The 26,793-nt window shown below is 45.1% G+C and overlaps 1 protein-coding gene across 1 annotated transcript in view; it reads right to left on the bottom strand.

The window, feature by feature from the left end:
• The window catches only part of DOCK1 (dedicator of cytokinesis 1), a 527,459-nt gene that overhangs the window by 324,646 nt on the left and 176,020 nt on the right, over positions 1-26,793 (bottom strand). The window contains exons 24-27 of the mRNA XM_089898353.1: positions 24,576-24,646; positions 21,842-21,948; positions 2,616-2,743; positions 522-617 (exon numbers count right to left, since the gene is read on the bottom strand). Coding sequence (XP_089754479.1) covers positions 522-617; positions 2,616-2,743; positions 21,842-21,948; positions 24,576-24,646 — 402 coding nt within the window. The remainder of the gene's footprint in view (positions 1-521; positions 618-2,615; positions 2,744-21,841; positions 21,949-24,575; positions 24,647-26,793) is intronic.

The following is a 26,793-nucleotide window of genomic DNA, read 5'->3' as shown; positions in this document are numbered from 1 at the left end:
AGCAATAAGCTTGCTAAATTATTGTTAAAACTCTGAGAAAAAGAACAGATACCATTCCTTGTCTCGACAATCTGAACAGGACAGAGATCTACAATACTTTACAGTAGACATAAAACAGCGAAGTCGGAGGGCCTCAATTCCTTTTTAAGGCCCTTCATAAAATTTTATTAATGGCATCTTAAATGTAAATACGTAGAAAGAAACTGCCAGAAGAATGAGGACTTAGAAGAACATATACATCCTTTGCTAGAAGTAAGCAATGAGAAAACTAGAACCAAATGTTGGTTTGTTACTCTTCAACTTTGACACTTATAGAATCGTGGAAATGAGTACCTTTAACCTACTAGACTGTAAATAAATGCATCCCCACTGCTTGCTGTACCGTTGTACGACATGGTTAGTTTCAAAAGGCAGGTGGGAAAGAACCACATGGATTTTCGGGCTTGAGAGTGAATGACTTTCCCGGGAAAGATGCTGTCAGCCACAATGAAACCCACAAGCGTGTGTCACCGAGCACTTACGATGAGTTCGGAATCCCGTCCCATGGAAATGACGGTTCGGTTCACTGTCCGGAGAAGCTTCTCCATGATAATCTGGACATGCCTCTGAGTTGGTCCCTGCAGGAGGACACACCAGTGTAAATATACCACCACCTAAGATAGTCATTAACATGCCCGTCCCGCGGCTGTCACTGAATCCATTTATCCTGTAAAGAGTAAATCAACTACAACCCTTAACGAGATGGAAAATGGCCCTTGTCAGAGGCAAAAGCCTTCACAAAGAAAACTCAAGGCATTTTATTAATTATAGTCCATTAATGATAATGTGTTATATAATCATAGTAATTTAATTGAAGCAAACCTTAAAAATAAAAGCAACTCTGTTTAAACAATATAATGTTTATGATCCCTGATTAGCTCACCAATGAGTTTTCTAAAGACACTTGGCCATTTGTAAATGCAAGGCTGACAGATAACAACCATAGATGGCTCTGCATGTCAGGTCCCAATAATGTGGGAACAATCACATGGAATCGAATGTTTAAATATCATTTTAGCACACTACTTAAAATTCAGAGTGCCAGAAAACCTTCTATCAGTAAGAATTTGCTCCTTTGTGTGTGATGGGACTGCCGATTCTTCTTCATGAACTTTGAACGTGTTTAAACGGGCTTTCTAGATGCTTCCGCACAGGCCAGGCAGGCACTACCTCCTCTGTGAGGCTTGGCCACACAACCTCTTTACTCCCAACCTTTCATCTGATAAGAAAAGGAAAAGGCCTGGCATGGGACCCCTGGACGCTGGCCTTTGGGTTAAGGCTTCCAACACCTTTCAAAGGCAAAGCCCGGGAAGAGCAGATGCAGCCACCATCCCAATGAATTACTTTACCTTATCTCCTTCTTCAAGGGCAACACCCAGGCTCTGAGAGAATGAGCAGGTGCAGCAAGGAAGTGGGCAGGAAAGGTGCGTGCCTGCGCGTGCACGCACACGTGTGTGTGTGTGTGTGTGTGTGTGTGTGGACTGGGGAGGTGGCAGGAGGTCACGTGGGGAAGAGCTAAGATCAAGTCCTGCCGACTTAAAATCCTGGCCCATCTGGCCACTGCTAGAGGCAGACACACTGCTAGAGGCAGAGACAGACATGGCCCTGTACACCTGTCTAGACACACCTGGAGAACCAATGTCTTTACATGTGTGTGCACACGTGTGCCCAAATGAATGTGCTGGGTACAATGGGGTCGCGGAAGCACAGGGTCAGATGTTTCCATATGTGCTTGCGCCAGCTTTTGATTAAGACAGAAGGTCAGTGGAATAAGCATACAATTGAGAAATGCAAAAGGAAATACCATTTAAAAAAAAAACAGCCAAGAAAGCACAGGAAAAAACTGCCTGTGGGGGGAGGAACCCAGGAAAAGGGGCAGAGAACTGCTCTTCTCAAAACTCTCGGACGCACTTAAAACAACCAACAACTATGTGCATGTGTAAAACAATAATGTTGTCTAGTTATCACATACAAAATAATAATTGAAAGGAAGTAGGCAGTTAGCCTCCTGTTGTTTACTTCTAATTTTTAATATCAAATCTAAGTCTTGGGAGTCACTTAGCTGAGAAGTCATAGGAAACAAACATGAAACAGTATCTTCAGTGCTGAAAAGCACACGTGGTAATATAATCATCATGCTTTACACATAAATAAAAAATAATTTGAGGATGCAACTCTAGAGAGAGAAAAAGAAAGGGTAACCCTTAAAATTCAGGCCATCCTTTTTTTCTTTTCTTTTCTTTTTTCTTTTTTTTTTTTTTTTTTTGCTGTACGCGGGCCTCTCACTGCTGTGGCCTCCCCTATCGTGTAGCACAGGCTCCGGACGCGCAGGCTCAGCGGCCATGGCTCACGGGCCCAGCCGCTCCACGGCACGTGGGATCCTCCCATACCGGGGCACGAACCCGTGTCCCCTGCATCAGCAGGCGGACTCCCAACCACTGCGCCACCAGGGAAGCCCCCGGCCATACTTTTTTAACTGAATCAAATACAACTTGGTCCTGGGAGGCTGGGGCCCCTGGGGATCGCAGGCCCACACTTGCTGCAGGGTCCACAGAGGTAGCCCCGCCATTACTCACCACGTCCTTCCTGTACAGAACCTCCAGGATGTTGCTGAGCAGCTGGCAGCAGGCCTCCAGATCTTCCTGTCTCTCCAGATGGTACTTGAGCTGATCCGTCATCATGGGAAGCAGGATCTCTCTGCAGTCTGCAGGGGACACCGGGTTGCCAGTCAGCAGGAGACCCACCAAGATGCAACTCTGTTTGCTAGAAGCTTGTTTTCCTAGCTTGTGACACTGCATGTTACATTTACATGCTCTGCAATGTGAAACTGACATCTGGAGGGGGTCAGACTACTTGACTGGGAGGAAATCACTTGTTTTCTTATAAAATAATTCACTCCCGTGTGCACGCATATGTGTGTGTGTCACCATGTAAATATACAACGATAGTTCACAAACAAACATATAAATACATATTCACGTATATCCAACAGTATGTACATAGATACAAATGCAAACAAGCATGCTGGGGTTTTAACTAATTTTCTGTGCTGAACTGTAAATTTACTGATTTGCAACTTTAGAAGAAATAGTTGTTACAACAAAAATGATTTGAATTGCAGCTCTTCTTATTATTTCCTAGGAAGACCAGAGCATGGTTCCTTCCTGCTCCCATATACCTCCCGAAGTTTCCTGAGCTTGGCCGGTTCATAGCTTACTAAATTCCCCACTTAATGTTTACCCACTCGGGGACAACTTTCTGCTGGGCTCACATCTGCAGAGGGACAGTCTGCAGGGGGCTGAGAGCTCAGGCTCTGGAGTGAGGTTGGCTGGGTTTAAATTCCGTTGGCTTCCTTGCAAGGTTATCTCGGGCAGAGCTAGTTACCTCTCTGAGCCTCGGTTTCCTCATTGCTAACATGGGCACAGTGGCACTAGCTACTCACAGGTCTGAGGTACAATGTACTCCTGGCAAGGTGAGGCAAGAAGGCCTGGGCCTGGCACAGGTGAGATGCTCAGGACAGGGTACTTGCTCTTATGATGTGATACAGATACTGGTGAAGAGCCCCAGCCCCTCTTTGGTCTCCCAGACCCCTGGGCTAATGAGGGAGGGGGCGGCGGGGAGCAGGTATTGACCTTGGAGGTGAAAGTTAGGGAGGTAATACATTCACCTGCTGGGAAGAGGAATCAGAATTTCCCACAAAGTGGGGGGCCATCCAGGAAAAGGAACCCTATTCACAAAGTCAAGTAGACAGGAGCAGATGACATATTCACAGAGCCACATGCACAGTTCAGGAGGGTGGGGAGAGGAGAAGCAGAATAAAAGACCAGGCGGGCAGTTGGATTTCATCCTGAACATGATGGATGAGACAGAAAGAGGTGGAGAACTGGAAGATGCTGACAGGGAAGGGATATGATCAGATCAAAAGGCCAGAGACAGCAGCCGTGATGGCGCCAGGTAGGGCAGTGGAGATGGGAGGCTCATTACTGGACAGGTTAGCTAATGCAATAGTCCAGGCAAGAAACAGTAAAGGCCTGACCTCCTGCTACAGTGGCAAGTTTGAAAGAAGAGGCCTTGAACAAAAGCAAACTGGAGGCAGGCTGAACACAGTGGCAGGTGATGAAGTGGAGAGGAGGGTGGGGGCTAAAGGAGAGTCAAACACAGCACCCAGCATCTTCGTGACAAGTTCATCCAAGGCACCATGTGATGCCATCCAAGGAGAGGAAACTGGGGACAGAAGGGTGTTTAAGGGCAGAGAAAAGGACCAGGTTCTGGACACGTTGAATCTGAGTTGCTGCTGGACATCCAAGTGGCCTCATCTAGTAGGAACATGGAGAGAGGGTTCTAGACCTTAGAGATTTCCAGCCTTACAGACTGAAGAAGCAACAGCCCTAGACCATAATAAATGCCAAGTATGTGAATAAGACCATCAAAGAGGAATGTGTAGAATGAGAAGGGAAAACTGTGAACAGCAGTCAGGATGTTGGTATTAGAACAGAACATGGAGCGAGGAAAGATGTGGGCTGACGCAGAGATGAATGACATCACCCAAACCAAGGGAGGGCAGGTGGCCAGCGTGGCCAAATATGGTGGCAAGGACGGGTAGAAAAGCACAGCCCTGGGATGTGACAATAAAAAGCACACCGAGGAGAATTCCCTGGCGGTCCAGTGGTTAAGAGTCCACGCTGCCAATGCAGGGGCGCGGGTTCGATCTCTGGTCAGGGAACTAACTATTCCACGTGCCGCGCAGTGCAGCCCAAAGATCGAAAAAGTATAAAATTAAAGAAGAAATAAATAAAAGCAGATGGAGTCCTTCTCAAGGCAGCTTCCTGGAGTGGGATGAGAAGACGAAAATAGAAGCACAGACACGGCTCTGGAAAGCACGGCTGTGAAATAAAGGCACACTGGGGTCTAAGGATCAAAGATCACTTGGGTTTTCGTTTGTTTTTTAGATAGGACAATAGAAAGAATGTTCAGAAAAATCAAAGAAAAATAATGAACCAGACACAAATAAGACTCGAGATGAAATGCAATTACTAATTGTCTCTTCCTGTTGGGAACTCCTGTTTAACACCAGCACCATCCATCCCCCAACGTGACCTGTCTGCTGACAACACCAGCTCTGTATGGTGAAGCCAGCCCGGCCACTGTAGGTCCCTTTAAAATGCAGTGCACGAGACAAAAGACAGCAGAGCTCGGGAACATTAAATATCCTGTGCTTGCTTTTAGAATTTTACCCTTTAGGACTTCCAACGTTAACGATACCTAAAAGCAAGTTTTGCATTAATGTTTCCTGAGTTTTCTGAACATAAGGAAAAAATAAGCATGCAACATTGGAATGGTTCCTGAAAGTATGCAGACTTGCTTAGAAGACTTTCCCAAGAAGTACACGATAAAGAAGGCATGGGGCTGGAGGCGCGAGGCAGCTCAGGGGGAGGTGCAGAAACCGCACACGCCCTTCAGCTCCTCTGCCCTCCAGGGGACCGCATGTAGGAAGCTCACGCTAAGGCTTTTTCAAGCTCCATTTTTATTTAATCCCTAGAAAAGGAACTGAGAGCAACTCCATTTTTCCAGATTGAGTTTTGTCCAATGAATATATGAGTATATGCATTTACTTGTTGATGTCACCATTACAGTAACAAATACATAGGCAGGGGTAACACAGACATGCTGAAGTGCTGCATATCTTCCTGGCAGGGGCCAGCCGGGCTTGGATGACTATGTTGTCAGGGGTCGCCGAAGGTGAGGGAGTGAGAGCACAGCACAAGGAGGCGGTGCTGTCCCATGGGGACCAGGCAGTCTCTCCACATTGGTGCTCCTGGATGTCACGGGCCGTCACACGATTCCCTTATCTTCCCACCCAACCCTTCCTGTGACGCCAAGGGTGAACACAGGACCCCATGGAGAGCATCTCTCTGAATGCCACAGCCCCTTGAACTTGTGATGGAAGTGATCCCAAGCCGAGACGGGCTGCCAGCATGGAGGGGAGGGGGGAGCCCAGGCATCAGAGAGCCGCCCAGGGACAAACCCAGTCCAAGGCACATGCCACAGGAAAATGACCACGTGCAGTGAATCCAGCCTGAAAATGCAGTTGCCCAAAATGCTGACCCACTGCATACACGAACTCCACAAGCATCCCAAATCCAATGTCTTTCCTACACAATCCTGACGTTCGCAAGTTATATCTGCCCCGGTAGCTCTGTTGACCTTCCACACCACAGCACAACATCCACAGTAGGGGCTACACTCCCAGCTCCCAGCACCCAAGGGGCAGGAGAGGTCCCTTGACAAAGCTGTCTGAGTGCAGCCCCGCCTGCGTTCAGCCTCAAGGTCCCAGGCAGGACATCTCCAGGATGAGTCCTCTTTCCCTCCCACATCACCCAGTGTGACCTCAACAGGGGGTGAGCCCTCGGCCACCCCTGTCCGCGTGGTCATGCCTATCACTGCCACCACCATTCTGGGGATAAGTCTAGTTTCCAAGACATGTCAGTGGGAGAAGTAAGAGCCACGAAGAGCTGAGCAGGTAAAAACAGACCCTGACCACATGACCAAGGAAAACATGAGGATGGAGGCTTAGCAAAGCCATGTCTGAAGCAAGCCTGGGAGGGACCCAACAGCAGTAGAAGGCCAAGTGGGCTTGCTAGGCCAGCGCGGGAGCAGGCGTGTGTCCACGAACAGCCCTAGAGGATCAGGGAACACAGCTCTGGACTCAGAGCTTGCAGAAATGGCTCTTTAGGCCCTGGCAACCCATATGCTCTGGCCAAAGTCCATTCCATACGGCCTCATTTATCTGTCACGTTGGACAGGCAGGTGTGGACTTTACCGTTCTCAGAAGTAACTGAGTATGTTGGTGTCATCTGTCAGAATTACTCCAGGGTGAGGGAAGTGATGGCCGCCCTGTCCATCTTCCCCGGGGAGAGATGCTACCAGCCATCCTTGGCTACCTGGTGGAAACGCCCACCCTCCACCCAGCCCAGGGGTCTGTGATGGCTCTGTGCAGTTGTTATCCAGCCTCTTCTGAGGCTTTGGACACCAAACTTTTGGACACTTCACTACCATTTTGTCACGTTTAGAGACATTTCATTCTCCTAGCCCCTAAGAACATAAAAAACCCATTTGTTATAATCCTTCAGATGAACCCATAGTATTTACACGTGGGATGTTTTCAACATCCATAGGACAACTGTAGCTCTAACTCCATAACCCACCCCATCTCTGGCTGGTCAAGATAAAGGCGGGTCATGGGGATAAGCCTACTTTATCGAGAGGATGAAACAAGACACCACGAGCAGGACTTTGTGAGGGTCCAACATTCCTGTGTGGAGGACCACACCTCCGGCCCCAGGACAGGGCCCCATCCCCTGACCACACGCCCATCACAGGACCAGATCACCAGGCAGGAGCAGCCTCTTGCCTGGGCTTTTCTTACAGGCACAATGACCACCCCAGGCATCTCATGCAGGCCTCCAAAGACAGAGGGTCACAGGGCAGCAGCGCCTTCAGAAACACGTCCCAGGTCCCCACAGGAAGAATGGCAACGCCCCAGAGTCCTGCAGCGGCCACAGGGACCAAAGCTGGAAGCAGCCCAAGCTGACACACCCACCTTCTTGGTGAGCCATGATCAGCAGGCCCCAGCTCAGCCCCCCGACGGACCTGGGGACAGGCAGGCCTCAGGTGCCAGCTCTGGGACTGCTGGAAATTACGACTAGCTCTGTGACCTGTTTCTCCTTCCTGGGACGCAGTCTCCGTGAGAGCAGAGGTCTTGTTCTCATCCACGGGAGTAGCCCTCACACATACACTAAGACCTGACAGTGGAAGTGTGTGTGTACATGCGTGCACACGTGTGTGCAGTGACTTCAAGTGCGCGTGCAACTGTGTGTGTGTGCACGCATGCATGTGCTCGTGTGGAGAAGCACGCTCTTCCCAGCAGGACAGCTGCTGCATAGGACTTTTGTCCATAGGACTTTTTGTCCTTTTTCATGCGTAAACCTAGCACTTTGCTCCTATCAGTCGAGGAACGACCTGCAGCCGAGGGCTGCCCCGTCGCATCCTAGGAAGACACCAGAGGGACAAAGGCATCATAGCAAGATGGCTCCTGCTTTTCTGGTGACGCAGTTTCACTAGATGGTGTCCAAGCCGATCCGGACAGCAGTGTTCAGGCGCACGGACACACGTGTGTGTGTGAGTGTGTGTGCTCGCACCCGCACACGAGCGGTGGTCTGGGGTCACTGTGATTACAGGTGCAGGGTTATCACAGGAGAGTCTGCAGTGAGAAGCAGGTCCACCTCCTGGTGCCGTGCCAGCCACCCAGCAGCCCCCAACCAAAGCAAAACAAACCTCACTTTACAAAGGACGTCCCCTACTCTGCATTTCAGCTCCTTCCACTTTTGTTTTCAAGAAGTGGTGGGACACAAGTTTGGAGTAACACTAAAGATCCTGAAATTTTACTGTAAGTCAAGACAAAAAATTAAGAGCACAGAGGAAGCTACTACCCCCGACAAACACACACACACACCACACACTCACACCACACACACTCACACACACACACTCACTCCTGCAATGAGCTGTTTTAAAGCATCCAAGGAAGAGGAATCTCCTGTCATATTCTGAGTGTCCCAACTCAGTGTCCTGAATACCCTTCTCCATGAACAGAACGTCGTTTCTCTAGCATGATTTGTGCCAATTGTCCCATTTGGTTCAAAACAGATGGCCCAGGAATCTGACAATCCCCCCACTCGAGGCAAAAAAAGAGAAAAGAAAAAAAAAGGAAGAAAGAAAAACAATCAAACAAACAAACCCTTATATTTTAAAAAGAAAACACATTTCAAATGAACTACCCATAGATAAACACACAGAAAACAGCTGCAACAAATACCTGACTGGAAGTCCAGGAACCTGGGTCTATTCGATTTTGTTTGTTGGCTTTTTAATTGGAGTAGAGCTGATTTACAATGATGTGTTAGTTTCCGGTATACAGCACAGTGATTCAGTTATACACATATCTAACCTTTTTCAGATTGCTTTCCATTATAGGTTATTACAAGATATTGCTTATCACAAGGTTCTTGCTGTTTACCTATTTTATATATAGTAGTGCACTGTTGTTAATCCCAAGACTCACAGACACAGAAAACAAACTTATGGTTGCCAAAGGGGAGGGAGAGGGGAGGGACAAATTGGGAGTTTGGGACTAACAGTCTTTTTGATTTTGGAACAGCCTTTTGGCCTCGCTAAAGTTCAGTTTACCCGTGCACACAGGAAATCATAAAATCCACCTTGCTCACTCTTTGCCTTGAATCTCAGGCGAGTGACTTAAATTCTCTAAAATCCTTAATTGTCCTTCTTTGCAAAATAGGCCTGATATTGTTAACCCCTCGGGTTTACTGTGAGAATTAGATGATATAATGTGTGTGTCTGGCAAGTAGTAAGCATTCAATAACTAGCAGCTGTCAGTAACAGTAACAGAAATAATATTATTATGCAAAGTCAGCCTTTTCAACAAAGTACACACAGAAAACTAATGCCTTGGAGTCTGCTATCCAGTAGGGTAGCCAGTGAACCCCTGAAATGTAGCTAGTAGCTGAGGAGTAGAATTTTCCATTTCAGTTAATTTTATGCACTATTTTAACTTAAATGGAAAAAAAAGACATCTGATTCAGTTATTGTTAACCACTGTTTGGAACAACGGGAACAACTTGGGTATGTAAGTCTACTTTTCAATGGTAAGTTATATTAAATGTTAAGATCAAGCATCTGTGATGAAAACAGAGCATCCAAATTGAGATGGGCTATAAATGTGAAAACCACACGGGATTTCAGAGACTTCGTATGAATCGAGAATGTAAAACATGCCACTTGTCCTATTTAGATCAAAGTCATGTTGACATGATATTTCAGATAAAATATATTATTAAAATTAATTTCACCAACTGCTTTGTACTTTTTTTTCTTACTGTGGACTGTATAAAATTATAAATTACGTACGTAGCTGGCATTCTAACTCGGTTGGACAGCGCAGTCTCGGAGTATGCTAGGAAGCAGATGTTAAAGACCTCTTGTGCGATTTCTCATTTTAATAAACCAGTGTTCATCTTTGGAAGGAGAATCAAGGCCACATCTTCCTCCTGTCAGATCCTCTTCACACGTACAGGACTGCAGGCCTCATCAGTGCCTGGTAGGTCTGAGTCAAGGCATAGGCCTGACCCCACAAGGAAGCGAAAACCAGCCAGCACGGTTGTCCTGGTTTTTGCTGCCGTGCACAGAAGGGAATGCTGACAGCCCGGAGCAGGCAGCCCGTGGGCCCAGACTCCACGCAAATCAGCCGTGGGGATCAGAGGTCCTGCAACACACCAGCCAGCCTTCCACAGCCCCTTTCCCAGTGTGATCCACTATGATTACAGACAGCAATGACTGCACATCTGTTCATCCTCAGCTGTGCAGGCTGAAGCCATTATGATTAATGCTCTGGTAATGGGCACAGAGTAAAAAGTATTAATCTTTATAAAAGGCATTCCACAGGCATTATCAGCTTATAAATGTCCGAGCAGAATACCCGTCTATAACGCCATTACAGCTCTACATCAAAGCAAGATGCAAATGCAGCAATGAATCTGTCCATTTAAAACTTGCAATTTATGAACTCTAAATAATGTGCTTCTTAGTTTTTAGTTTGGTCACATTAAACAAATGATCCATAAAGTGCATTTAATAACCTTGAGCCTGTTACACAGAACTGAGATCCAGATGAACACTTATTACTGAGAATTAAACAGTAAGAGCCATATAAATGGGGGATGCTTGCTATCCATCTTATACAGTCACCTTATTTTTCAACAATCTAAGAACTCTGTACCCACATGATTCGATTTGTTCAAATAATTCTCTCCTTCCATACAAATCTTTAAACACCAGAAATAAAGAAAACAGAGCCAGCAATGGAAGGGATCACAGGAGCAATCTACTCATGTCCAAATTTTACAGATGTGGGAGCCAGGAGCCAGAATATAGGGACCAGGCAGCAGCTGAGCCAGAGTTAGATGCCTGATCCTGAAGCCAGAGCTCCTTTGACCCATGCATGTGCACGTGTGTGTAAACATGTATGATTCAGGTATCTTTACAGGTCTAATGCAGATTAAACTTTTCCAAGAATTACTTTAATTCACTTTAAGTAAGCTGTGATCATTAGCAGTACCAGGAGGATAAATTCACATCAAGTAACCCTAAGTATGTCAGTTTTCCTTTCTGAACTTCAGTTTCTTCGTCTGTAAAATGGAGTAAATACAACTGCCCTGCACTGTGTTTCGATTCCTACCTACGGGTAGTACCTCTGTAAGTATTCTGGTAAGAAGATTCTCAGCACCACTTGGCTGAGTGCTGAAATGATCAGAAATAAGATAATCTGCCTGTCAGCTTTGAGGTGCCCAATGTCACAAAATTTTAACTGAGAGAGTGACAGAGCAATTAAAAGTATCTTGAGACTTGGAAGTGAACGTGGCAAGATACAGATTGCGGAACAATAGGAAAAAGAAGCTGGTCAAAGACACATCTTCTGGATGAAGCCACCGGGCCTCGTAAAAAGTGTGTCATCTTTTGAAAGAAGGGAGTGGGGCACCAGATATTTTGTATCCTGTAGTTTGGAGAAGTATAATCATAGAGGTTAACCAGCCACTAGTATCGTAATAATAAATACTTTGTCAGAAGAAAGAAATGGAAGAAGAACCAATGGAGAAAAATCTAAAATGAGTCCCATTTAAAAGCAGATGAAAATATTAGAAAGACTCAAACAAAATGCCAGGGAAGATAGTGTGCAAAGTACTGGTCAGACCAGGAATCTATCCTCTGGATGGAAATGCATTTAAGGAGGTGGCTTGGTACATTTGAGAGGAATTCGATAGGTCTGCCTATCCTTGGGCAGAATCTTACCACGTGGAGGATGAGAAAGCAAAAAGAGAAAAACAGAGCTGGGGAGTCGTGTGCATGCTTTTAACCAAGAACACAGGTTTTGGCCAGTGTGGCCCACACACACTCCTCTACTGCTTGCCCCCATACTGAGCTCTACAGTTAAAAAAACAACGTCAAAATCATATGGTCTGTCCGCTCCACCTTGAGGGAAGGACTGTGCCCTCAGGGAGGGGTTTACGCAACAGAAAAAAGTAGGGTCTAGAAGGAGAACATAGGAGACTGCAGGCTGGTCTGGGGCTCCTCCAATTGTCCCAGGCAAGTTTCTGTACGCAACACGGTGCACATACAGAGCTAAGCTTGGGGCCGGGAAGGAACCATGAACTGGGGAGACCCAGAGACCTGCCGTCCCAGTGCCAATGTGAGCATGACTGGGTATGGGACAACCAAGGCAGCCTCTTTTAAGACTGCTCTCATGTCCCCAATATCAAGCGACAGGGACAGGAGTCCACTGAGAGGTGGGTGCAGAACAGAGAGCCAACACACTATGATAAAGGTTAGACCAACTACATCCTGAGGAACTTAGCACTGCCAATATGATCACACAGAAAGAGAAGAGAAAAGGCTATGAAAACTCCATAAGCACATGAACACAACACTACATGGTTTATTTATGTTTAATCTATTTATGTGTTTATTTATTCACATACTTGTACTTTATCGTGTTCCATATGGCACTTGAAGTGAATTCAGTTTTCAGAATGCATACCTCTTATGCTGGATGCGAAATAGCTTATGAAAAGAGGAGGGGATGGATTTGTAACAAGACAACTCCCTAATCAGCACCACGTGGTGGACAGCTCCCTGCCTGCGATTTTGCTTGCAGACTAGGACTTGCTACTTAACTCCTGGGTCGTTATCTGTAAATTAAGAAAATTACTCTTTTCCAATTATGCATTTTTAAACTGATGGCTCTGAAGCCATTCTCAGAGGAATCAAACTTGCTAACCAACAGTCCTGAGCACATGGTAGGTACTCAACAAATTACAATGGAATGGGAATGGATATAATTAAGAAACTGAAATTGAGTTCACCCTCCTAGATTCATTAAGCCATTTCTAAAAAGGCTGCACTGTTTTAACAAATGATCTTTTCAAAAACACATATAATGAAAGCTACAGAGTGATGTACAGAATGAGGGATGAAAAAAGGTACAGTACTTTACAGAGAAAGATTAAAATTTTCTCAGGGCATGAAAAAAAGAGGAGAAAATTGTATTCATATTCCATCATTACTTAAAGAATTAAGTAACTCTGGGGTTCACAGCTGGTAATGTTCATCAGAAGTCTTCAGCACAACTATCTAATTAAAGTATTCCAGAATGCTATACGAGTGGTACATTAAGTGATTATGGCCTATGACAGTCCCAGCCCCAATTTTTCTTTCTGCGAAAAGCATCCATCAAGTTAACAAAAACTACTACAGAGTACTTCTGGGTTTAAGAACCCTTTCAATAAGAGAAATACCTCTCCATTCTCCACAGTGGAGAAGCTCAGGAGATTTTATTTTGATTTATTCATGGATCCAAAGCATTAAGAAGGTATATTTTACTATAGGTCTGTATTAAACACACAGCTTTTCTTTCTACGATTTAAAGCACAACAAATTGATTGACAGGGTAATTTTTTTAGAGATATAAAATCTTGGATCGAATCACAGTGAAAACGGTCTAGAAATCTGACTTTGCTAATTCCTACTAGCTAGCCCCAATAGGCATCTGGGCCTTTGCCCTCAGATTTTAAAGAGCTGCTGTAACTAATGTTTCCACCATTAAAAAGGAGAATTTTACTCTGCTTGACAACTGGAAGAATAATTCACCTTGAAAATAAGAATGAGGAAAATTATTTGAGCTCTCCAGGCCTACATTTTTAAGGAGCTCTGTATTGTTCAAAAATGGAACACAGGGCTTCCCTGGTGGCGCAGTGGTTGAGAGTCCGCCTGCCAATGCAGGGGACGCGGGTTCGTGCCCCGGTCCGGGAAGATCCCACATGCCGCGGAGTGGCTGGGCCCGTGAGCCATGGCCGCTTGGCCTGCACGTCCAGAGCCTGTGCTCCGCAACGGGAGAGGCCACAACAGTGAGAGGCCTGTGTACCGTAAAAAAAAAAAAAAAAAAAAAGGAACACAAATGGTTCTCATGAACCTAGGGGTAGGACAGGAATAAAGACACAGACGTAGAGAATGAACTTGAGGACACGGGGAGGGGGAAGGGTAAGCTGGGACAAAGTGAGAGAATGGCACTGACATATATACACTACCAAAATGTAAAACAGATAGCTAGTGGGAAGCAGCTGCATAGCACAGGGAGATCAGCTCCATGCTTTGGGACCACCTAGAGGGATGGGATAAGGAGGCTGGGAGGGAGCCATAAGAGGGACGGGATATGGGGATATACATATGCAAACAGCTGATTCACTCTGTTATACAGGAGACACTAACACAACATTGTAGAGCAGTTATATTCCAATAAAGATGTTAAAGGAAAAAAGAAAAAAAATGGAACACAAATGAAGTTTTATGAGGTTGATGAACACTGTGTAAAAGGAGCCTACTTGTTATATTGAAGGAAAGAGCTACAGGAATGGCCCGAGAATGAAGGAATGGCACATTTTCCATTCCTACTCACTGCTAGATTCCAAACATCAGAGAAAAAATAAAAAACAAAGTGGCCCCAATGAACAGTAAGCTTAAACCAAAGTAATCCACCAAGAGTATTAAACTAAACTACTATCAAGACTACAAAGGGATTGTCTTACCACTAAATCTTCAAATCTTTATTCTCCAAATCTTACACTATTCTGCAAAAACAAACTTATGACACAAGGTAAGTAGACAGTAAGCTCTAAAGGAAATCTGTCAATTGCTTTGGTCACTTTGAATATGAGAATACGGAAAGGCTAGATCTTGAAAGGCAAGGGAATTCAGTGTTAACTGGAATGAGCTTTCCCAAGGTCTCAGGTTAAGGACTGCAGCAAAAAGCAGCCCATGTGGGTAAGAGCACAACTCCCATCTCAGCTGAAAGGCTTCTTGCAAGGATGTCCAATGCTCTTGACTAATTTAAAAGTTAATGGTATCTAAGGTTGATTTCTTTTATTCCAATTCCTATAACACTAATGTAAAATATCTGTGTGGGCATAAATCCCAAACCTTGGTGTCCTAGTGTCTATTTTAATTTAATTATATTGAAAATTTTCATTTCTATAATAGGATTTAAGCTTTAATTTTCACAGCTGTTATTAGATACGTGGGCAACAATATAATCACATGGGAACAAAGCTACAAATGTACAAATTATGAAGCTCTGACCTTTCTGTCTCTTCGTAACTTGCTTTGAAAATCTGCTCACTCCATGCTGCAGATTACATGCAAGAGTCATCTTTTTTGTGAAGCACATAATTTATTTAACCAGCTTTCAAGTAGTCAAGTCACATCTCCAAACAGTGCTTGGAGCCATTACCGCCCATTCATTGGCTGTCCGCACACAGCATGATAAGGAGCCCAAGTCCTTTACCTCAGCTGGAGAGGAGGAGCCAGAACAGCCAAGGTGGGTTCCCGGCTCCAACGTGGGGATCCACCCCTCTGCACATCCTCCATTTCCTGAAACAATGCCAGTTACTCTGACTACAAACTTACATTTGAAAAGACAACCTCATGAAATGCTGTGAAAGCTGGGATTTGCCTCCAAATATCTGGGGCAGGGGGAGGGATGGACTGGGAGTTTGGGATTCATGGATGCAAGCTATGATATAAAGCATGGATAAACGACGAGTCCCACCGTGTAGGACAGGGAACTATACTCAAAATCCTGTGATAAACCATAATAGAAAAGAATATGAAAAAGAATGTAGGGGCTTCCCTGGTGGCGCAGTGGTTGAGAATCCGCCTGCCGATGCAGGGGACACAGGTTCGAGCCCTGGTCTGGGAAGACCCCACATGCCGCAGAGCAACTGGGCCCGTGCGCCACAACTACTGAGCCTGCGCGTCTGGAGCCTGTGCTCTGCAACAAGAGAGGCCGCGACAGTGAGAGGCCCGTGCACCGCAATGAAGACTGGCCCCCGCTTGCCACAACTAGAGAAAGCCCTCGCACAGAAATGAAGACCCAACACAGCAAAAATAAATAAATTAATTAATAAACTCCTACCCCCAACATCTTCTTTAAAAAAAAAAATAGAATGTATATGTGTGTGTGTGTGTGTGTGTGTTTAAGTGAATCACTTTGCTGTACAGCAGAAACTAACACAACCGTGTAAAGCAACTATACTTCAATAAAATAAATTTTTAAAAAATATCTGGGGCAGGGGGAGGAATGGACTGGGAGTTTGGAATTAGCAGATGCAAACTATGACATACAGGACGAATAACCAACAAGGTCCCACTGTGTAGGACAGGGAACTATATTCAATATTCTGTGATAAACCATAATGGAAAAGAATATGAAAAAGAATATATATATATAGACACACACACATATATGTGTATGTATAAGTGAATCACTTTGCTGTACAGCAGAAACTAACACAACCGTGTAAAACAACTATACTTCAATAAAATAAATTTAAAGAACAATATCCGGGGGAGGAGCATCGAGATAAAAACAGGACCATGACTCGACAGGTTCTGAAGCCCAGCAAGGCGTTCATTACACTCTTCTCCTCATTTTCCTATATGTTTAAAATTTTCCGTAATTTTAACAAAGAGCTATCTTGAGTCCAGAGGTAGAGTTGAGCTGTCCCCTCTGCCACTTCATCTTTCCACAAAACAGGGGAATAATAAAATCAGAGGCAAAAAGAAGACAATCTTAAAAAAAAAAAAGCCCCATAACATTGTAAAGCAACTATACCCCAATAAAAATTTAACATAGACAGATAGACAGATCAGGGCTTACCATGGCCCCTGGCACACAGTAAGAGCTCAACACTATTGAACTATCATAATTATGATCTGCATCCAGACCTCAGCACAGTGGACGGGACACCAGAGACCCCAAAGCAGTTGCCTGGGAGGCCAGAGATGGTTTTCTCGGTAGATGCAATCATATAAAAAGAAAAAAAAAGAGAAGACAATCTTAATTTTATAAAACTGCTCACGGATGACCCTCCGTATCTTAACTCTCTCACTTATCTCTTTCTGTTACTCCTCCTCAAAGACACCTCCTTCCTGCTCCATGATCCATCCATTCAGAGCCCAGACGGGGAGAGACAGCCAGCTTCCCCGTGTGAACACAAGACCTCTCCTCCCTCAGATCAAGGGAACTACAGATGCATGTCACGCTTCCTTCTCTGCACTGCTCCCTGGGGAAAGAAGTGCTGCATCTGAACATGAGATAAATATGCACTGTGAGCCAGGCACTGTTCTAGGCACCAGCGATGGAGGAACAGCAAGATGAACAAGAAGGCCATGCTCCAAGGCCTCTCATTTTAAGGAAGGACCAGAGAAAACAAGCAAGCCAAGAAGTAAAACCAGGCAATGATTGCACGCTGTGGGGAGTGGCAGAAGGAGCCCAGGGGCAGTGTGTCTGGGGACATTTTATTTACGCAGGGTGATCAGAGCACCTCTCGGAGGAAGCTCGCTATGTAATCCCTTCCAGTATTTGGTCCAGGTCTATTTTCTTTTGCCCCATATTTGACATGATAGCCCCGCACCCCGCCACGAGGGCAGGGTCTCACCGGCCATTCTTCTAATGAATCCTCAACAAAAATGAAAAGACATGGCTAACATTTCTTGAATGTTCATGAAACACTCAGTGTAAATCTCAGTACCACACATGTATTAATCTTCAAGATACGTAACGGAGGCAAAAAGAAAAGGGCAGCTGGAGAAATTGAAGCCTGGAGGGTAACTTACCCGAGGTCACTGAGTTAGCAGGTAATAGAGGCAGGATCTGAGCCCAGGCAACGTGATCACAAAGCCCACAAACACTCGCAATCCTCTCGTGAGCTGCCTGCCCTCATCCCAGCAAGGGCTTCAGACATGCGTAGTTCTTTATTAATGAGGAAGTAAAATCATTTACACGAGAAATGATGCAAACCAGTCATTCATTTTTTAAGCAAAGCAAAGGGAGAGAGACATGTCCTCAGAGAAAAGGCTAATGTGACTGGCAACCAACCATGCACTCTGAGTCGCTGGACACCTGCCGAGGGGCTGGACCACTGGCATGGTCAGTAATCTACTGTGGCCGACGTGCAGGAGGGCCAGGTCCACACACATCTTCTGAACAGGCTTCTTAAATTTGGGGCGGGGAGGGGTTTCTACATTTTGAGCTCTCTTTCCCCAGTACAGAAGCCAGAACCCGAATCCACAGCCACCCTTGCAACTACAACTATGTTCCAGGTTCTGCCAAGGAGGCATGACTTCTTAGGATGGCAACTGGAAATGAGCAGCGGGAGGACAGCTCTGTAAAGAACTCTCACTTCCTTCGGACCAGGGTGGAGGGTGCAGAGGCAGTGGGAGTTGCAAGGTCCTGATTCAGAAGGAGCCTCACAGCTGGCACGGCTGGGAACAGACGGCAGTGACAGCAGCTGTGGTGTCCACACTAGCTGGGGCCAAACACAACCCGATTTGCCAAAAGACACATCTCCTGTTGTAGCCTAACAAACCCAGCAGGATGCACCCTCAGTCTTCTGGTCCTTAACGAGGACAGAAGAGGAGCCAGGCTGAGCCAACCGGGGCCCTGGAAGCCTTGGCCTGCTGGGACCCAAACCTGCCAAGGGAAGGCTTTCCTGCAGAGGAGCAATGGCAGCTTCAGAATTCACTGCCAGCCTCGCTGCACCCAGATCAGCTTCCCACTTCCATCAAAGTAAGACTCTCAAAACGACGCAATAACTTTGATATTGGAGGGAGACAGAAAGAAGCACTTCAGAGCGAAGCAACAAAGTGAGTCTCTTCTATGAGTGAAGCAACACACATGCTGATGAGCAAAGACGTGCCCTGGAGCCCCACAGAGGAACCGGAGGAGCCAGACAGGGATGCACTCTGACCACATCCCCCAGAGAACACTGACGAAGGTCTAGCACATCCAGTAGCTTGAGCAGCTAAACCTAGTTACAGCACATTCCAAAACTCTAGACACGAAGGGAGTTAGTTTGACTGATTCCACTTGGATCAGGAAAGAGGACACGGACAACTGCATTTTTTTTTACAAATTAACAAGAAATGGAACGAGGCAAGAAAATGACAGCCCTCATATCTCACCAGAAAATGGTTTGGCTTTAAATATTTATACCACATGTGGCACAGCATATTTTGCACAAGTAATGACATCTTCGTAAGAACAGACCAACTGGATGAATTCCAGTGATAAACCTTTCCTGACAAGGAGGTAAGACGGCTCTGGGTAACTCTGAAGAAGCAGGGAGCCTAAAGATGAGAAAAATCTGGGCTGTCCTTGCTGTCTTCACCCAGAAACAACCTTAAAACTCAAGCCTGTAAGCGGGGCCATTTTCACATTGGACAGCGCATTCTGAAATGCTTCCAGGCAGCCAGTGAGCGTCTGGAAGTACATTTGCACTGAAGATTATGGCTTAGACAATGTCGACTGATTGGACAATTCTAGAACTGCTTGTAAGACATGAAGCCTCAGGCTAATTTTGGCTCACTTTGCCCGTGATAATTCTGGATTCATATATTTCCTACAATCTCATTTACTACGTTGGGTGCAACTGACTATTAAGATTAAATTCCTACCTTTGCAATATCTAGAAAGATACTAAGTTAATAATTCCAAAATGTTACACATCCTGACAAGACCCCGTCAAACAAAGTTAAATATTTATTTGCATGCTGCATTATTTCCAAAACAAGACTTAAGGCAGTCTATGATAAAAGACTTACAGAACAGGAGTGAAATAGAAATGGAGCACGGTAAAGAGAACCACAACTGCCAAAAACAACGGCTGATATAATTTGCAAAAATAAATACTAAGTTTGCCTTCAAGCTATCTACTAGCTAAAGAAATAAAGTGTCCACAGAAGGAAACATTTCCTTGAAATACACTCCTTAAGAAGATCTATTTTAAAGATTTTTAGTTGAACCGTTTATGCCTTAGGTCCTTATTCAAAGGACGTGGAACAAAGTTTTGCAACAGAAATTTTGAAATGTATGTAATATGTCCTCAAGAAGGTCATCCCTGTATCAACATTCAATAAAAGCCAAGCGCAGTCAACCCGTGATAACTGTCATTTTTTTGATAACTGTTAGCTCAGTGAAGGCACCGGTGGTGGCAGCGATGGTGATGGTGATGGTGGTGGTCATGGTGGTGTGTGTTTTTGCGTATCTTGGGGTTGGATGGTTGGAAGGAGAGATATTAGTAAGCTACCTAATAAGACCCAGATATAAAACTTTCAGGGGATTTCACCTGCTGTGGTATAAAGTTTAGTCAATACGGAAAGAAACAATGAAGCAGCATCTCCACCTATCGCCTCCATGCCTCCCTGGAGTCTCACAAAGTCCCAAGCTTTGGAAGACACCTGAAGAATAAGCAATTCAATATCCAGCCTTCCAAGAAGAGCCTGAAATACTGACGGGTGGGATTACTGGCTTAAGGAGATTCACGGGCTTTGAGTCCCAAATAACGGCGACACCGTTGACTTTCTTTTATGCAAGTGAGAAAGGATGTCTGTTTGGAAGGGCTGCAAAAAGCTACTCCCTTCTTGGTTTGATGTGTTTTCTCCAGAAGAACACTCCCACCCAAATGAAGTCTTAACATTTCCTCTTGACATAAGCCTTAGCTATAAGTGCAGACTCCAGTGAACTGTATCAAGTTAAATCAAGAAATAAGATTAAAAACATAGGGTCCAGTAGTCTAGATGGTACAAAGGACTAATCCAGACACACACTGAGTTCTCAACAGGGACATCTCAGGCCTGAGCTGTTCCATCCCTGAAACAACACCACACGTGAGGATAAAAGAAAATGAACAGAACAGCCAAACGTCTAGACACAAATGGAATAGAATAAATGTATGCCTCTCCATCAGAATGTCACTCAACAGTCTTTACATTTGTCACCAGTAAGTGAGGAAGGTTGTGGAATTATGCAAAGGTCTTAAGCTTTCAATAAAACTTCTTGACAAGTGTAAAATATTAATCCAATCTGTCCAAACAGAAAGAAAGTGATTTATTAAAAGGGAGATAACGTGTGGAAATGTGAGGTGTTCCTTGGGATAAATGAGTTGAGGAATCATTAAAATTCTTTTTCCTTTGAGCAGGGTTTGAAGAAACCCTGTCACGGAATGCAAAGTTCAGGCTAAGACATAACCGTGACTTCTACATTTAAAGAAAATTTGAAATTTTTTGTTGCAATCATCTCAACGGAGGACAGTGATTGCCTCCCCAGGATAGATAATCGCACATCTTAAAGGCTACAATGTATGCTGATTATCCTACGGCTCTGGTGTACACCTAATTCCGAACTACAAGGTTTGTGCCTTCATTCTTCAATGATCTATTACCTACAGTATATGCCAATTACCATTCTCTGGTAAGGGCTAAATCTTCCTGTCTTGTAATGGAGCTGTTTTAATTGGCTGCAACCTCCCCACTCCTTTCTTTGTTTGTTTGTTTTTTTTTTTTTTGGTACGTGGGCCTCCCACTGCCGCAGCCTCTCCTGTCGCGGAGCGCAGGCTCAGCGGCCATGGCTCACGGGCCCAGCTGCTCTGCGGCACGTGGGATCCTCCCGGACCGGGGCACAAACCCGTGTCCCCTGCATCGGCAGGTGGACTCTCAACCACTGCGCCACCAGGGAAGCCCCTCCCCACTCCTTTCGACAAAGAAGAGAGAATTCAGATGGGGCGAGGTCTACAGACAAAGACAAATGTGACAATTTAAGGATTCTCAGGGTTTCACTCACCATGCTGTGTGAAGAGGTCACTGTGAATTATTTCAATCAAGCAATATAGCTTCTGAATGGTCAGCAAACCCACGGGAACATTTAGGATGAAATCAGTAAACATTTTGCTATAAAAGGAAAAACACAAGTGAAAAGAGATGCTGGAAATACTGCAAAATGACCCAGTGGGATACAAGACAGTACCGAGACACAAGTTCAGTGAATGGTCATTAGATGCCACCAGAATGTTGGAATGGGCCCATTATACAATATGGGCCAAAATCTCTTCCAAAAGAACGATGCTTTAAAATGTTATTTTTCACTTCACACCCACTAAAATGGCTATAATCCAAAAGAGAGCCAGTAACAAGTGTTGACTAGGATGTGAAGAAACTGGTACCCTCGTACCATGCTGGTGGAAATGCAAGATGGGGCAGACTTTGGAATAATGCTTGGCAGTTCCTGAAAATGTTAAATTTAGTTACCATACGACCCAGCATTTCAACTTCTAGGTATATACCCAAAAGAAATGAAAATATTTATCCACACAAGACCCTGTATATGAATCATAGCAACGTTATTCATAACACTTGAAAAGTGGAAAAACCCAGATGTCCATCAACTGATGAATGGCTAAACATAATGCAGTAGATCCACACAATTCACCCATAAAAGGGAATGAAATCCTGACATTAACAGACCTTGAAAACATTATGCTAAGTGAAAAGAAGCTAGTCACAAAAGGTCACGTATATTATACGATTCCATTTATAGGAGATGCCCAGAAAAGGTAAATCTATGCACACAGTAAGTAGGTTAGTAGTTGCCTAGAGCTGGGGTGGGAGTGGGCAATGACTCTTACTGGGCACGAGGAATCTTATTGGGGTGACAAAACTGTTCTAACAGTAGATTATGGTGATGGGGTAGAAGTCTCCTTCCTGATGTGGGAAAACAAGATGTCTTCAGCACAGGAGTCGACTGTAAAATAAAAACTGTAATGCTGAATTCTTTTAGGGGTGTATGTACGTGTGTGTTAGTGTGTGTGCACACACGCTGGCACACAAAAGATAACTAGGAAGATCCAGATCCTCGTGGAATTAACTTTGAGTTATTCTCCTCTGTGATCTCTTCTGTTTCATCAAAACATGACTCAATTTTCTAAACAGGGAAAAATACATCCATGATTTTCAATGTCATTTTTTAAAAAATCAGTAGGTAAGGTGTTGAAGAGGAACCCACGCACAGGCAGAAAGAGTCAAGGGCCCAAGAGCAGATGGGACCAGTCCTGGGGAAGGGAGTCTTCCCGGGATCTCCAAGCACAAGGCACAAGCACCCGTTGTGAACATGGACGTCACCCCTCTAGTGAGCAGAGGCCTGGTCCCCATGCCCCAGGAGGACAGGCCCAGAGCATGGCCATGGCCCACCCAACTGCAGCTCCCCCCTCGTCCTCTGTTTCTCCAGACCTGAGGTTCTCAAACAGCAGCATTCACTGAAAGTGTCTGGAGGCATCATTAAAACCAAATAGCTGGGCCCCGCCCCCAATTCCTAATTCAGAAGATCTGGGAAGGAACCCAAGATGCAGCAAATTCCCAGGGGCTGCTGATATTGCCGTTGTCTGGACCACTGCCTGAGAGCCGGGCTGCAGTCACAGAGCACACGGAGACCCGGGAGGGCAGACCTGTTGCCCATGGGCCCATCTGTGCCTCCTTTTCTCATTTAGAACCTGCTAAACTATAACCAGTATTGTCAGCGCCTGGGAGCAAAAATAAATGTGTCCATGCAGGACACTAAATCCTCAGGCACATCAGGCACGTGATGATTCGTGAGGAGAGCAGCTTCCCAAAAGCCCCTCACCCTTCACTTCCAGGGCATGAGTGACCTATGGTGGACATAAAGTACAGAAGGGTGACCGTTTTTCATTCCGTTTAACCACCTGAGGGACAGATGGCTCTTTACTAATATTTAGGTGGACTCTTCTGGCTGGTCAAGTGGTGCCACCACCTGCAGGTAAGTTTATTGTGTCAAATGTTAAATCAAAACCCAAACAAGGAGCAGACGAGGGCTGTGCTGTGGATGTCTGGGGTCACAGAGGCCGTGCACCCACTTGCTCGAGACACCTCTTTTCCAAATGCAGTGACATCTGCACAGTAAACAACTGAGACTGAGCTTGGATGGGGACGGTGGCAAAATCGGAAGGTGAAAGGAAGGATTCGGTCCCCAGCCTGACTCCTCCATCTGAAAGCCAGTGTCCAGCTTGCCCAGAGTTTGGTTTGCTTTGGTTTTTGTTTTACTATAACCTGAGCTGACAACTTGCGGCTCCTGTCTGAGGCTCACAGCCCTTGGGCAGGAGCCCCCAGAGAGAAGCTGTACGGTAATGAGGTAGAGGAGGTGAGACACCAATATTAAAGCTCCCGAGTCAAAACGTTTAGGTGCTGAAACCCAAACCCAAACCCAAGAACCACTTATGGAATTTTAAAGTCTAAAGGATGCAAAATGCCCAATTTGTATTATGTATGCATGAGGCTATAAATAATCTTCTAAAGAAAATATTGTGACTGTTGATAGATGACACCTTTTCCACATAAAGACATAATGAGCAAAGTGTCACAGACACCATCACTAGAACATGTTCCAGAAAGAGTCAGGGCACTGAACTATGTGGTCATGAGACAACCCAAGCATCCCGTGAACTAACACCCTCAAAAGGAGGCCAAGCATGGCACACGGGAAGCCTTCGCCTTGGGTGCTTCCTTACCTGAGCTCTTTGGGATCAAATACCAATTTCACATCGTTGACAATGGTTGGCAAGTATTTCAGCGCTGCACCCTGCAAACCAAGAACAAAGAAGAATGTTGAACCTAAGGCAGCTGGCAAATCTTCATACGAAGTTGTAATTACTTTGAAAAACCACACACATACCAAAACAAACAAAGATCACTTTCCTGATGAGAAGCTGATGGTTAAACACAACAAAAACAGAGGGGAAAAAACAAAGCCTCTGATCCACAAACAGTGGAGATGTGTTAACATGGATATCCTGACACATAATAAAAGTGATATTAGCAGAAGCCAACATTCAATGCTTGCTCACGAATGCCTATACCGTACTAAGCTTTTATGTGATTTTCCCCTTTACCCAAAGGAAATCCTAGCAAATGAAGACCTGTGCCCCCAGAAGAATCCCCCACCAACAAATTCCCTGTAGCTCTACCACATTCAACAATTAGAATGACTGCCTTTGTTCCATTCCAGAAATGACTGCCTGTATATCCAGGTCCCTGAACTTGGAATCACTTTCTTCTTTAGTAACTTTATCTCCTATATTCACATTCTGTATCTTCTAGAAAACCCACACTTTCAGAAAATAAGAGTGATGGTAATAATGATAGATCCTAATACATGCTCTGCCGCTGTGCTAGACCGGTGTATATTTTATCTTTAATTCCAACAGACCTCCTACAGGGAGTTAGCTGCGCAGGAAGGCAAGGAAACTGACAATGGAGATGTTAATTACTTTGCCCCTGATCACACAGCTAGTACTGAACTGAGCTAGAATTAAAATTCAGTTTGGTGGGAAGCCAGGGCCTCAGCCCACCCTCATCTATATGCGATTGGGAAAAGGTCCTGGATTTTAAATGTTCTGACCCTGGCTGGGACGCCCCCCTCTGCCTCTGACTCTAAGTGACTCCTTCTACCAGGGGGGGCTCCCCCTTCCTGAATGAAATGGAGGAAATAATACTCATGTCAAATACCTCCAGGGGCTGCAATAAAGCTCGAAATCTAATTGAAAAGAGAACTGGATAACACTTTGAACGCTGGAAAATGCCACACCTATTACCTAAACAGCTGCTAGCATTGTTTTCCAAAAGCAAGTAGGCAGAAACCCACCTTAAACGGATTACCCAGAATATATATGGTCAACCGATTTGCAACAAGGGACAAAGGTGCCCCCTCGGCCAGCACCAAATAAAATTCCTTCCATACCTCACACCCTAAATAAAAATTCATTTTAAATGGATCATAGATCTTATATTCTTAAAACTATAAAACGTCTAGAAGAAGATACTTGTGACTTTGGGCTAAGCCAAGATTTCTTTCATATGATACCAAAAGCAAAATCTGGAAAAGAAAAATACTGGATCAATTGTACATCATCAAAATGAAGAATTTCTGCTCTTCAAAAGAACTTCTGCTGAGACAATAAAGACGAGCCACACACGGGGAGAAAATAATTGCAAAGCAAGTAAAGGCACAAGTGAAGTGAAGCTGTTTTGCCAGGATTTGGAGCCAGTCCACCTCCAAGCCCCTCAAGCCTTAACGCGCCACAGTCAAGATGATCAAGGACAGGTAAGCCAAGTTTACCTCTAAATCTGCACTCCAGAATTAGTGGTGTTTTTCCCCAGGTGTTAACCCTGTCCTTCAATGCCGGCCAGATCAAGGAATTCCAACTCTCTGCTTTGAGATTCAACTTTATTTTTTATTTTTATTTTTTTTTAGCGGTATGAGAGCCTGTCACTGCTGTGGCCTCTCCCGTTGCAGAGCACAGGCTCCCGACGCGCAGGCTCAGCGGCCATGGCTCACGGGCCCAGACGCTCCGCAGCATGTGGGACCTTCCCGGACCGGGGCACGAACCCGTGTCCCCTGCATCGGCAGGCGGACTCTCAACCACTGCGCCACCAGGGAAGCCCGAGATGCAAATTTTGAAAAGAACCTTAAATAGAAATAACTTCATTCTGGCTTCCAAAGTTCTGCTTCAAATACCTTAGAGTTGCTTTGAAAAAATAAAAAAATATTTACTGTGACGTTTAATAATAAGCGTTTGCACAGCTGACTGCTCGGGCCAGAAAGTGTCTTGTCTAGTTTGTGAGGGTCCCGCGGGCGAGAATGCATCAGCATAATGTGTTTTAGCCTGTACCCCACGAAGCACCATCTGCCTGGAGCAGCGTGATAAATACCATCTTACAAGGACAAAC

Source organism: Delphinapterus leucas, chromosome 16, assembly GCF_059928025.1.
Source record: "Delphinapterus leucas isolate spDelLeu-1000000601 "Yukka" chromosome 16, BTC_Dleu_Yukka2, whole genome shotgun sequence".
Lineage (NCBI taxonomy): Eukaryota > Metazoa > Chordata > Mammalia > Artiodactyla > Monodontidae > Delphinapterus > Delphinapterus leucas.
This window is presented reverse-complemented; position numbering and strand designations above follow the sequence as displayed.